General features: G+C 44.4%; 1 protein-coding gene across 1 annotated transcript in view; it reads left to right on the top strand.

The window, feature by feature from the left end:
* LOC115095608 (sperm flagellar protein 1-like) overlaps positions 1-14907 on the top strand; it is a 105707-nt gene that overhangs the window by 48003 nt on the left and 42797 nt on the right. Inside the window, exon 5 of the mRNA XM_029609578.1 lies at positions 12195-12273. Within this exon, the coding sequence (XP_029465438.1) occupies positions 12195-12273 (79 nt within the window). The remainder of the gene's footprint in view (positions 1-12194; positions 12274-14907) is intronic.

The raw sequence follows: 14907 nt of genomic DNA, 5'->3' as shown, positions 1-14907 counted from the left end.
CAGGGTGTCAATTAAGGCCTTCGAGTAACCGCATTTCTTCAGGTGAGTCTTCTCAAGAGCCAGACCATAAGAGAGAATCGAGATGGATCTTCGTGAAGAATCGGGCCCTACTGGAGAAGGTCCCTGTGTGGTGGGTTAATTTACATAATTTGAATTATGTTAACACTGAAGGGAGAAATGAACTTGTAACGGCGAAAGGTGGATTTCAATGCTCGATTTACCTAGGAGAAACTAAAATTTAAAGGTCTGTGGATAAATATATAGTAATCATTCTTGTCAGTGAGCTGTCGAGCTTAAACGTTCTCTATAATAGTCTTGGGATTGTTCTTGCATAACTAAAGATGGTTATGTGTAGATAGGTTATGTGTGGTTAACTGATACCATCTTTAAACGTTTGACTGAAGATCCATGTTTTGAGCTCTTTTTTAAAAGTTTTGATGTTGCTTTGTGAGCTCAGGTAATCCGGTAGTGAGTTCCATAATTTCGGTCCAGCAATGGAGATGGCTCTGTTTCTTGTATTGGATAGCTTAGCTAATGGAAGTGATGGTATGACTAGATGCATTTTACTTGTGGTTCTTGACCACCTCTATCCTTTACTTGTGGTTCTTGACCACCTCTATCCTTTTTGAGATACAGTCTCTAGAACTGAACTCAGTAGCCCAGGTGAGGCCTCACCAAGGACCTGTACAAGGATATTATCACCTCCTTTTTCCTGCTGGTTATGCCTATCTCTGTGCAGCCCAGCTTTCTTCTGGCTTTAGCTATCACCTTATCACATTTTTTTGCTGTCTTCAGATTGCCAGATACTATTTCCTCAAGGTCACTCTCTTGGTCCATGCACATCAGTGTTTCACTCCCCATTACAACAGCTCTTTTGGATTGCCACACACCAGGTGCATGACTTTGCACTTCTTGGCCTTGAATCCCAGCTGCCAAATCTTCGACCACTCTTCAAGCTTTCTTAAATCATTTTCATTCTTTCCACTCCTTCAGATGTGACCACTTGTTTGCAGATCTTAGTATCATCCACAAATAGACAAACTTTATATAAGAACATAAGAAATTTCCATGCTGAGTCAGACCAAGGGTCCATCAAGCCCAGCATCCTGTTTCCAACAGAGGCCAAACCAGGCCACAAGAACCTGGCAATTACCCAAACACTAAGAAGATCCCATGCTACTGATGCAATTAATAGCAGTGGCTATTCCCTAAATCAACTTGATAAATTTTATCACCTTAACCCATTTGTATTTGGGGGGGGGGGGGGTGACATTCCAATGTCCTTTTGCCACCCCTCAAGTGGCTGCCTCAGAGGCTATGATAAAATACATAAATATTAATACATATATATTTATGCACAAATTCACAAAAATAAAAACATAAATATAATACATAACTTACACAAATAAAACACTGAATAAAACAGACATGAAAACTAGTTGCAACTAAAATGGTGACATAAAATACTAAAATTGAGCACAAGAACATTAAGAGATTAAAAATTATGACTCAACCAATGAAACCAGTGAGCAAGGTTCACAAATAAAACACTGAATAAAACAGAAGGAAGGGAATGTAAAATGGCTATATACTTGATGGTATAAAATCAGAAATCAAATGTAAACTGCACACATCTAGAGATCATATGAATTATTGATATCCACTTTAAAAAGACCCATATTATCCAGATGGCCGATGCACCCAACCGAGCGCACAACTGCACCCACAGCCGCGCTCATAGCTACACGCGCGTACAGTGCTCACAGAGGCAATGGCACCGGCATCCAAGAATCTCAGAAGGCATTCTCTTTGCACAGTCTGCCACATCAGAGCCGCACAGCCTGAACTAGAGTCCTATCTGTGCCATCACTGTGAAGAAGCCCAAGGGGTACAAAAGCCTGGTCCCTCACAGTCTGAGGATGGGTCCGGAACTACTACATACGATAGCACCCCGGACCTATGTAACTCCGAAATGGCATCTCCACAAGAGGGCATTTCAGGGGCTCCTGCTCCAACTTCTCCTGGGGCTAACATGGCCCCAGGGGCCTTCTGGTTAGAAATTTTCCAGGGACTGCAAGCCTTCGTTCAGGCGCAATCAGCCCCGGCTGCGACCCAGGTCCAACCCCAGTTAGAAGCACCTGACCCTCCCGGCCCTGCTCGGGTGCCACGAGACATGCCTCGCCTCACCAAGAATTTTACTGACAGGGACCCGGACACCTCAGAAGATGATGGTGCCTCACTGGAGGAAGGGGAAATCCCTCCAGGCCTGGAACCATACAGAACAATGCTTCACTTCTTCCACAGGGATGAATTGCCAGCCCTTGTTTCACAGACACTGAAGACTCTGGGGATCCCAGGCATGGACCCTATGGCGGAACCAAAGAAGAACCCCATCTTGGTGTCCCTTCGTAAGGCCTCATGCTATTTCCCAATGATGGAAGCCATCCAGGAACTCATTGACCTGGAGTGGGATGCCCCAGAGGCAAGCTTTAAAGGAGGTTGGGCCTTGGAAGCCTTATTTATTTAAAACATTTCTATACTGTTTTTTCAGCAATATTACTGTTCAAAGCGGTTCACAATGGTAACATAAGATAGGAGTATAGTTAATACTAAACAGAATAAAATAAAAACCCAAAAAATAAAAAGTAAATAAATAGAACAACAATAACAGTAATAGAGAATAAAAATACAAAGGGAGTAATATCAATAATATAACTTATAATGATAAAATAAAATTGGCGATTATTTTATAAAAAACTCAAAGGGAAGAAATCGCTTAAAATAATTGACTTAAAAAAAAACCATATAAATAAATAACAACTGGTATGTAAACAATGCTGAACTAATATTGTTTTTCCAAACTAGGAATAGCCATCTCTTTGAATGCTATTTGGAATAAATGGGTTTTTAAAGCTTTCTTAAACTCCTTTGCATTATGTATTTGCCTTAAAGAATTCGGCAATGCGTTCCAAAGCGTAGGCCCTACCACTGAGAAGGCTCGATTTCTGGTAACATTTAGTGTAGCGTTTTTTACTGATGGCACTTCCAGTAGGTTTTGACTTGCTGACCTAAGTTCTCTCTGGGGTTTGTACACTCTTAATGAAGAGCATAGCCAGGTGGAATCTGTATTGTTTAACAAAGAATGTACAAGTGACAGGGTTTTATACTGAATTCGATATTTAATTGGCAACCAATGTAAATTAAATAAGACTGGGGTGATGTGTTGTGTTCTAATTGTGCCAGTAAGAAGTCTAGCTGCAGAGTTCAAGACTAGTTGTAGAGGTTTAATCGTATTCTCTGGAACCAGCGACCAAGGAACGCCTGCGTTTCCTGAAAGTGGATGCCATGGTCTGTGCCATCTCGAAGCGAACAACCATTCCTGTGGAGGGAGGGACGGCATTGAAGGATACTCAGGATAGACGATTAGAATCCATCCTTAAGCAAGCATTCGACCAACAGCCATGACACTGCAGATAGCTTCCTGCTGCATGCTGGTGGCACGTTCCTGCTTGCTCCTATCGAGAGAAGCAGATAATTCCGGAACGTATGCTGGTGAAAAGATTGAACCTGCAGCAGCCTTGCTTACGGATGCAAGCTCAGACCTGGTGCATACCTTAGCCAGAGGAGTAGCCTTGGTAGTGGCAGCCAGAAGGCAGTTATGGTTACGGAACTGGTCGGCAGACGCGACTTCTAAGATGAATCTCACAAGAATGCCCTTTAAGGGATCTCTCCTATTCGGAAGCGAATTAGAGAAGTTAGCCAGCAAGTGGGGCGAATCCCCAGTGCCTCGGCTACTGGAAGACTGGGATAAAAGATCCCAACGCCCCTCCCCCAGAAGAACTAGGGGCAGAGGCTCCCAATGTTTTTGACCCTACAGGAACTCATCATTCCTTGCTCATCCGGAAGGTCCCAGCCCTTTCAGAACCAACAAACCAAGAGAGGAATGGGCCCGGGGGCAGGGTCGAACCATGCTTCCCAGTGAGAATGGGCTGACCCATCCACAGGAAGAGGAAATAGGGGGTCGGCTATCCCTCTTCTACCAACGATGGGTCGAAATCACGTCGGACAAATGGGTACTAAGCATCATTCGAGAAAGTTACTCTCTGGAGTTTCACAGCATCCCTCGGGACAAATTTATGATATCACCCTGCCACTCCCACACCAAGAGACTGGCAGTGGAATCCACTCTGGCAAGACTATTCAGTCTGAAGGCTATAACTCCGGTACCTACGCCCCAGAAAAATACAGAGCGTTATTCCATCTATTTTATCGTTCCCAAGAAAGAAGGATCATTCCAACCCATCTTGGACCTCAAGAATGTCAACCGTCATCTGTGGTTACCACATTTCTGCATGGAAACTCTCCTCTCCGTAATAATGGCAATACGACCGGGAGAGTTCCTAACCTCCCTGGACCTCTCCGAAGCCTACCTTCACATCCCAGTCCATCAAGATCACCAGCATTTTCTACGCTTTGCAGTACTGGGACACCATTACCAGTTCCGAGCACTACCCTTCGGCCTAACAACCGCCCCCAGAACATTCTCTAAAATGATGGTGGTCATGGTGGCAACACTAAGGAAGGAAGGGATCTTTGTTCACCCTTACTTGGACGACTGGCTGATCAGGGCAAAGTCTTCGGAAGAGAGCCGGCAGGTGACCAGCAGAGTCAAGAACATAGAAACATAGAAACATAGAAATGACGGCAGAAGAAGACCAAACGGCCCATCCAGTCTGCCCAGCAAGCTTCACACGTTTTTTTCTCTCATACTTATCTGTTTCTCTTAGCTCTTGGTTCTATTTCCCTTCCACCCCCACCATTGAAATATCTAGCTTGATTAGTTAGGGGTAGTAGGGGTAGTAACCGCCGCAATAAGCAAGCTACACCCATGCTTATTTGTTTTACCCAGACTATGTTATACAGTCCTTATTGGTTGTTTTTCTTCTCCCCTGCTGTTGAAGCAGGGAGCTATGCTGGAAATGCGTGATGTATCAGTCTTCTCCCATGCTGTTGAAGCAGAGAGCCATGCTGGATATGCATCGAAAGTGAAGTATCGGACACAATTGGTTTGGGGTAGTAACCGCCGTAACAAGCCAGCTACTCCCCACTTTGTGAGTGCGAACCCTTTTTTCTTCTCCCCTGCCGTTGAAGCAGAGAACTATGCTGTATATGCATTGAAGGTGAAGCATCAGGCTTATTTGGTTTGGGGTAGTAACCGCCGTAACAAGCCAGCTACTCCCCTCTTTGTGAGTGTAAATCCATTTTTCCACATTTCCTCTTGCTGTTGAAGCTTAGAGCGATGTTGGAGTCACAGTAAGCATGTGTATGTTTATTGAATAAGGGTATTGTCTCCAGGCAGTAGCCGTCATTCTGGCGAGTCACCCACTCTTCATTGGCGGCCTCTTGACTTTATGGATCCACAGTGTTTATCCCACGCCCCTTTGAAGTCCTTCACAGTTCTGGTCTTCACCACATCCTCCGGAAGGGCATTCCAGGCGTCCACCACCCTCTCCGTGAAGAAATACTTCCTGACATTGGTTCTGAATCTTCCTCCCTGGAGCTTCAAATCGTGACCCCTGGTTCTGCTGATTTTTTTCCTATGGAACAGGTTTGTCGTTGTCTTTGGATCATTAAAACCTTTCAAGTATCTGAAAGTCTGTATCATATCACCTCTGCTCCTCCTTTCCTCCAGGGTGTACATATTTAGATTCTTCAATCTCTCCTTGTACGTCATGCGATGAAGATCTTCCACCTTCTTGGTCGCCCTTCTCTGTACCGCTTCCATCTTGTCTTTGTCTTTTTGTAGATACGGTCTCCAGAACTGAACACAGTACTCCAGGTGAGGCCTCACCAAGGACCTGTACAAGGGAATAATCACTTCCCTTTTCTTACTCGATATTCCTCTCTCTATGCAGCCCAGCATTCGTCTGGCTTTTGCTATCGCCTTGTCGCATTGTTTCGCAGACTTCATATCATTAGACACTATCACCCCAAGGTCCCTCTCCTGCTCCGTGCACATCAGCTTTTCCCCCCCCATCGAATACAGTTCATTCGGATTTCCACTCCCCATATGCATGACTTTGCACTTCTTGGCATTGAATCTGAGCTGCCATATCTTCGACCACTCTTCCAGTTTCCTTAGATCCCGTCTCATTCTCTCCACTCCTTCCGGCGTGTCCACTCTGTTGCTGATCTTTGTGTCATCCGCAAAAAGACAAACCTTACCTTCTATCCCATCCGCAATGTCGCTCACAAAGATATTGAACAGGACCGGTCCCAACACCGATCCTTGCGGTACACCACTTAAAACCGCTCTCTCTTCAGAGAAGGTTCCATTTACCATCACACATTGTCTTCTGTCCGTCAGCCAATTTGCAATCCAGGTCACCACCTCGGCCCTCACTCCTAAGCTTCTCGTTTTATTCACCAGTCTCCTGTGCGGAACCGTATCAAAAGCTTTGCTGAAATCCAAGTATATGATATCAAGCGCTCTTCCTCGATCCAATTCCTTGGTTACCCAGTCAAAAAAGTTAATCAGATTTGTCTGACAGGATCTTCCCCTGGTGAATCCATGTTGCCTCTGGTCCATCAATTCTCCGGACTGTAGATAGTTCACTATTCTCTCTTTCAGCAGTGACTCCATTACTTTTCCCACCACCGAAGTGAGGCTAACCGGTCTGTAGTTGCCAGCTTCCTCCCTGTTCCCACTCTTGTGAAGCGGGACCACCACCGCTCTTCTCCAATCACTCGGCACCACTCCCGTTTCTAGGGATCTATTGAACAGGTCACACAGCGGAGCTGCCAGAACATCTCTGAGCTCCCTCAATATCCTTGGATGAATCCCATCAGGCCCCATGGCTTTGTCCACTTTCAGGTTCTTTAGCTCTTCCCACACATTTTCTACTGTAAAAGGATTTTCATCCATTCCACTTCCCTCCAGTTTCTTGTTGTGTAGAGATGGTCCTTCTCCAGGGTCTTCTTTAGTGAACACAGAGCTGAAGTATTCGTTTAATATTTCTGCCATTTCTTCGTCTCTCTCCACACATTGATCATTACCACCTTTCAATTTCACTATACCACTTTGGACCTTTCTCTTTTCGCTGATGTATCTGAAAAATGTTTTGTCACCATTTTTTATCTCCTTGGCAATCCTCTCTTCTGCTTGACTTTTTGCCAACTTGATTAATTTCTTTGTCTCCCTCAGTTGATACAAATATTCTTCTTTGTGCTCCTTCCTTTGGGATCTTTTATATTTCTTGAATGCTATTCTTTTAGCTTTAATTTTGTCAGCCACCTCCTTTGAGAACCAGATAGGTTTCAATTTTCTTTTGCTTTTCTTTACATTTCTAACATATAGAGCAGTTGCCTTGGTGATTGCTCCTTTTAGATTGGTCCACTGTTGATCCACATCTCTCTCGTTCTCCCATCCTTTAAGTTCTTCCTCCAGGTACTTCCCCATTTCCTCGAAGTCTGTGTTTTTGAACTGTAAAACTCGGGTCTTTGTGGTTCTTTTCCCTATTCTTTTAGTGATATTAAACCATACCGTTTGATGATCACTACTGCTGAGGTGGGCGCCCACCTGGACATCTGAGACATTATCTGCATTAGTGAGCACTAAGTCGAGTATAGCTCCTTCTCTCGTGGGTTCCAACACCATTTGTTTGAACAAAGATACTTGCATGGCATCCACTATCGCTCTACTATTTTTAGTTTCTGCAGATGGGATTTTCCAGTCTACATCTGGCATATTAAAGTCACCCACGATCACCACTTCTCCCTTCTTACCTATCTTATGGATGTCTTCAACCAGATCTCTGTCCAGCTCTTCCTTTTGGTTTGGAGGCCTGTAAACCACTCCAATATAAATGGACGCTCTGTCATCTTTTTTTAGGTCGAGCCATAGAGCTTCTTCCTTACCCCAACTTCCTTGTAGCTCAGATGCTTGGATGTTGTTTCTAACATAAAGAGCCACACCTCCCCCTTTTCTATCCTCTCTGTCCTTCCTTAACAAGTTGTAGCCTGGTATTGTTGTATCCCATTCATGAGATTCTGTGAACCATGTTTCTGCAGGAACTCGGTTGGGTCGTGAACACGGTCAAGAGCAGTCTGCAGCCCTCTCAGTCTCTAGAGTACCTGGGGGCCTGTTTCGACACCAAACAGAACAAAGTTTTCCTCCCTCCCCCGAGGAGAAGGAAGCTGATGGAACAATTACGACGATTGATGACCAATGCACGCCCCAAGGTATGGGACTATCTTCAAGTCCTTGGGCTCATGGCATCAAGCCTGGAGGTCGTTCCATGGGCAAGGACTCACATGTGACCACTCCAGTGCTCCTTACTGTCACGCTGGAACCCACTGTCCCAGGACTACTAAATTCGCTTCCAACTACCAGCAGAGGTACGATCTCAGCTTCAGTGGTGGCTACAAGAAGACCACCTAAGCAGAGGATTAAGCCTATCCCCATTGAACTGGATCGTGCTCACCATGGATGCGAGCCTATGAGGGTGGGGAGCCCACTGTCAGGAATTGACGGCCCAGGGACAATGGAGCAAGGAAGAGGTGGGATGGAACATAAATTGCCTGGAAGCTCGAGCAGTCAGACTAATCTGCCTAAGATTCAGCCACAGACTCCGAGGCAAAGCGATTCGAGTAATGTTGGACAAAACCACAACGGTTGCCTACATCAACCGCCAGGGAGGAACCAAGAGCCAGCAGGTGTCAATGGAGATAGACCCTCTCATGGCATGGACAGAGGTAAACCTACAAGGGATCTCGGCCTCCCACATCGCAGGAAAAGACAACATCTCAGCAGACTTCCTCAGCAGAGAGAACCTACCCTGGGGGAATGGACGCTGTCGACCACAGCCTTCCAACTGATATTAAATCGCTGGGGCCTCCCAGTCATGGACCTCTCTCAGTGCCCAAGTCCCCAGGTTCTTCAGCCACAGACGAGAGCCACACTCCCAAGAGATCAACGCTCTTGTCCAGACCTGGCCAGGGGAACACTTACTGTACGCCTTCCCTCCATGGACATTACTGAGCAAGATCATCTGCAAGATAGAACACCACAGGGGTCTAGTTCTACTAGTGGTCCCAGATTGGCCAAAACGCCCATGGTACGCAGACATGCAAAGACTCCTTGCGGGCAGCCACCTGATCTCTCTAGGGACTGATTCATCCTTATTGTCTCAAGAAGAGGGTCATCTATATCATCCAAATCTCCCTTCTCTCAGCTTGACATCCTGGATGTTGAGCACACACTGATTGCTGAATAGCCATATTTTATGTAAACAAGCAGGGAGGCATAGGATCGTGGACTCTCTGCCAAGAGACCATAAAAATATGGAAATAGGCATGCAGTCGTCAAGTGATCTACCTTCCGGGAATGGCCAGCACATTAGCAAATCACTTCAACGGGGTATTTCACCCTCATGATTGGTCCCTTCAGCATTCAAACTCTCAAACTGTTTGACCTTTGGGGACATCCCTTGATCAACCTCTTTGTGCATGTGAAAACAGAAAAGTGGAAAGATTTTGTTCCATTTTTCCCAGCAAACTCAGGTCCACTCAGGATACTTTTCTGCTCACCTGGAATGCAGATCTCATGTATGCTTTCCCACTGATTCCACTGATAGCCAAGTCGTTACAAAAAGCACTCAAAGACCGGGCCTGTATGATAGTTATTTTACCAGTATGGCCTAGGCAAGTATGGTTTGGGTACCTAGCACATCTATTCATCAACCACCTGATCTCTCTAGGGTCTGATTCATCCTTGTTGTCTCAAGAAGAGGGTCTTCTATATCATTCAAATCTCCTTTCTCTCAATTTGACAGCCTTGATGTTGAGCACTCGCTGATTGCTTCACTCTCCTTACCCAAGGAAGTTAAGGACAGAATAGTATCTGCCAGAAAGCCCTTGACTAGAAAAGCTTATGATTTTAAATGGAAATGGTTCTTGTCCTTCGATCAATTCAAATGCAAACAGTAAGAACTACTTCAATACTTGCTGTCAAGTCTCAGTACCTCGTCAGAGAGAGTACATCTCAGAGCCATAATGGCCTACCTTATTCAGGTAGAGAGTAAACCACTATCATCCTTTAGTGTCAAAGTTTATGAAAGGCTTATGATATACAAAGTCTCCAGTGGCCAAGCTACCTGTTCCATGGGACCTTAATGTGGTTCTGGGGCAACTTATGAAACCACCTTTTGAGCCACTGGAATTGGCTTCTGTGAAGTTTCTCACTTGGAATCCTTGTCATGATTATGTGAGCCAGAAGAAACAGTGAGCTTCAGGCATTGGTTCATTATTCTTCTTATATCCGATTCTTTAAACAATAGGTGGGTGCTCTGCACCCACTCAAAGCTTCTTCCAAATGTGGTGTCAGATTTTCATATAAATCAAGGTATCGTGTTCTTTTCACAACCATATGCACATGAATGTGAAAGAGCCCTTCATTCTTTAGATTGAAAAAGAGCCTTTGCTTACTACAGAAAGAGAACTCAGCCATACCATCAAGCCTTGCAACTATATGTCTCTTACAATTCTAATAGCAGAATAGCAGTTACCAAACATATATTGTGTGCAATTGATAGCACACTGTATTGCACATTGTTATGCACTAGCAGGCCTCCAGATTACAAACTTTGTCAAGGTTTATCAAGTGAGAGCCATGGCTTCTTCAGTGGCTCATCTCCGAGCTGTACCTATCAAAGACATCTACAAAGTTATAACACGGTCATTATTGCACACCTTCATGTCCCATTACTATCTGGACAATCTGTCAAGAAACGACAATAGGTTTGGACATGCTATTTTATAAAGACTGTTTACCTAGTATTCTACTCTTCATGATGGAGTCTGAGTTGCTTACTCAGTTAATGTTCTATTGCAATCCTCAGCTTGAGATTCTCCAAGTTTCATGGCTAATTCAGCCATGCTAAATACCCACGCGCCTCCCTGAACAGTTGACTACCTAGTTAGACTTAGCTCTAAAATCGACTGAGGAGCTCATTAGCAATGTCAACACAGGAATTCCCGCAGATGCTCAGTAGAACAAAAGCTCTAAGGGTCCGATCGGCGCTATCAGATGATGTTACCCATGTGACATGACTAATTCATCCTGCGGACTACAGAGAACACTATTTACAGTAAGCAAACTTGCTTTCTCTATCTTCTTGCCTTTTCATTATTTTTTCTTCCACTTTACTTCTCTCTCCTCTATCTCTTCTTTTACCTCACCCTCTCATTTCCCTGCAACTTCCAAAAAGTGCCTCTTATAACCTCCCATCTTTTACCCAGTCAATCTTTTTCTCCTTCCCATTTGCTGTCTCCGTCAATCTCCCATCTCTCCTTTCTATTTTAGACTTTCAAATCTTGCTTTCTCACTCAGCTTTCTATTCCTTCACTGATCTTTCATTCCTCCTGCCTTCCTCTTTCTCTCCAATCTTTTGCTTAGCCTCTTGCTTTTCCACACACCTTCCACTCTCTTACCTTGTTTTCTAATCATTCATTCCCCCCATGTACCTCACCTTCCCTTCTCCCTCTCCTCCCAGATTCTATTTTTCCCATCACCTTATATTCATTCACATGTTCCTGCCACTCTCCTAAGGCTGCAGAAATGAGCAGTACATTAGCAGCGCACAGGAGGTACTAAAAGCATATACTGCTACATAAACTATAGCAGCTACTACTGCACACTTTCTGTCCAGACAGAAAGCATGGAGTCTAGCAGTCCGTACGTTCTGTATAATCATGCTGCTGCTTGTACAGGTGAAAAGGAAGCACAGCAATGACACTTGGGGAGGAAACAGGGAGGTAATGGTTAAGTGAATGGAAGAAAGAGAGAAGAGTAAATGTGGGGGATGGGGGATAAAAAGAATGGTGGCTGTACTGGGAGAAAACAGAGAATGGTAGCAGTGCCGAGGCCACAGAGAGAGAGGGGTGACATTGTGCAGACAGCAAACCAGCTGGGGAAAGCAAGCCAACGGCAGGTACAGCAGGAGAGGGCCAGTAAGTAACTTCCCACAATTCCATGGCAAAAAGACAATTCCACAGCCCTTGCTGCAGCATTATGGACACCTTGACTATGATATGATGTCCATCACTGCACATGGGGTGTCCAGAAGAGCAAAAGGATTATGTTGCAAAGTATTTCCAGTTCTATAATTTTTATGAACTGTTTTATATTTTAACAGATTATATCAATTTGTCTTCATACGGAAAGAAGATTCTAAATCAGAGTCCGCCAGAGTGGACATACAGTCAAGCTGGAAGGTAGCGTGTTTTATTTTCTAACAGCATTATCAGTTATCACAAAATGGCTTAGAGCTGCAATACAGCAGAGTGCTCATACAATCCTCTTAAAGGTCCTGACATGGTGCCTTAATTTTGTTAACAGGAAAGGAGACAAAGTCATTATAGGTCAGTTTTGAGTGATCAAACTGATTTTGTTATGGAGGCTGTAGTACGCCATTCACTATTTCAAATAATTTCTTGGTTTAATTTGAGGTCTGTTCAGTACATTGGGAGACATATTGTTTCTTTCACCTCTGTTAAAAATAAAAATATGCAAAGAAGAAGAGCAGGATGTCAGTGGACCCCTTCCCACTGGCAGCCAGAGGAAAAAGAGGCTTGGTGGACCAATGAAGAAAAGGGTCCCATTGGTGGATTCGATTCTACCAAATGCCCAAAGAACAAAGAAGGAGAAGCCTGACCTGAGAATTTACTTGTGTGTGTGAGTGTGTGTGTGTGTGTGTGTGTTTGTAAGAAAGTGAGCGAGACAGGATATGTGTGAATGAGAGAGAGAGAGTGGGAAAAAGAGCATATGTTTTTGAAAGAGAATGGGAGAGAAAGAGCATGTGTGTGAGAGTGAGCATATGTGTCTGTGAGAGAAAGAGAGATCATGTGTGAGTAAGAGTGAGAGAGTGGGAGAGAATGAGAATGTGTGGGAGACAGGAAGATAGCATGTGTGTTTATGGCGATCAATAAGTGCTTATAAATAAATAAATAAATATATGAGAGAGAGTGGGAGAGAAACAGAGTGTACATGGAAGAGAGCACATGTGTGTGTGGGAGAGAGATGGAGAGAGAGTATGTGTGTGTGTGAAAAAATGTGGGAGAGAATGAATATGTGTGTGTGTGAGTGGGACAGTGAGTGTGTGTGTGTGTGAGAGAGCATGAGCATGTGTATGACTGGGGGAGAGTGAGCATCTGTACATGTGAAATAGAGCGAGCGTGAGTTTTTATGTGAGTGAGGGAGAGCATGTGTATGTGTATAAGCGGGGGAGAGAGCATATGTGTCTGTGTGTGACTGAGAGAGCATGTGTATGCAAGAGGGAGGGTGCGAGCATATGTGTGTACGTAGGAGAGCATGAGTATGTGTCTGAGTGGGAGAGTGGGAGAACATGACTATCCATTAATATTACCATCCATCTGGGGACCAATGACCTTTCTAGAAACAATATCCAAGCAGTACAGAAAGATTTCCAGGATCTGGGGATAGAGATAAGACATATGCCAAAGAATATTTTCTTTTCTGAAATATTACCTGTTCATGGAAAGGAAAAGGAAAGGATAAGCCAGATAAAAATTTCAATACATGGCTCAAAACATGTCAAGAGGTGAAAGATTAATGTGCACGGACCAGGAGAGGGACCTCTGAGTAATAGTGTCTGGCGATCTAAAGGCAGCAAAGCAATGTGTCAAGACAATAACTAAAGCCTGAAGGATGCTGGGCTGCATAGAGAGAGGAATAACCAGTGAGTAAAAAGAGGCAATAATGCACTTGTACAGGTCCTTGGTGAGGCTTCACATGGAGTACTATGTTCAGTTCTGGAGACCGGATGGAAGCGGTCCAGAGGAAGGATAGAGACAGGATGGAAGTGATCCAGAGGAAGGCGACCAAAATGGTTTGGGGTATGTATCAGAAAATTTATGAGGAGAGGCTGAAGGATCTAAATAATGATATGTGTGCCTGAGTCCAATATGGAGACTATGGCTCCCCATCGGGGAATCAAACCCCGGTGTCCTACATGACAGGCAGGGATACTCACCACTACCCTGAAGGAGAGGAGGTGAAAGGGAAATATGATACAAACCTTTAGATACCTGAAAGGTATTAATGATGCAGGAACTTTGAATCTTTTCTGTTGGAAAGGAAATTGTAGAACCTAGGGCTCACGAAGTGAAACTCCAAGAGGGATGATTCAGAACCAACATCAGGAAATATTTCTTCACAGAGAGGGTGGTGGATGCTGGGAATGCCCTCCTGGAAGAGATGATGAGAATGAAAACAGTAAATTAATTCAAAAGAGCAGGGGATAAACACTGTGGATCCATAGAGGCAAGATGTTGGAAATGGAGAAAGGGGTGCATGGGGGTTACTTTCATGGAGTGGCCGTTTCTACCCTTAACAGAAGGCATTGAGGCATGGGAGTAATCTGTAAGGAGCAGAAGTTATTACCTTTAACAGAAGTCATGGGGGTAACCTGCACGGAGAAGCAACTATTACCCTTACAGAAGGCATTGAGACAATCTGCATGGAGCAGCAGTTACTACCATGAGCAACTTGCTGGGCAGATTGGATAAATCATTTAGTCTTTATCTGCTGTCATTACTATGTTACCATGTGTGCTGAGAGTGGGAGAGAGAGAGAGAGTGAGAGAGTATGTGTATAACTATGAGAGTAGAAGTGAGAAAGCATGTGTGTTTTGAGAGAGTGAGAGAGAAAATGTGTGTGTGAGAGAGGGGGAGAGTGAGCACGTATGTGAAAGAATGAAAATGCTTTATGAAAGAGGGAGGGGAAAATTTGTGTACTATTTCCCCCTCCCCCATCCCTTCACTAATCCATAACAATGACAGAGTGACCGGAAATCAAACGTTCCAAGGAGAGCGGGGAATTTTTTTATT

Source organism: Rhinatrema bivittatum, chromosome 7 (genome assembly GCF_901001135.1).
Source record: "Rhinatrema bivittatum chromosome 7, aRhiBiv1.1, whole genome shotgun sequence".
In the NCBI taxonomy this organism is placed as follows: domain Eukaryota; kingdom Metazoa; phylum Chordata; class Amphibia; order Gymnophiona; family Rhinatrematidae; genus Rhinatrema; species Rhinatrema bivittatum.
This window is presented reverse-complemented; position numbering and strand designations above follow the sequence as displayed.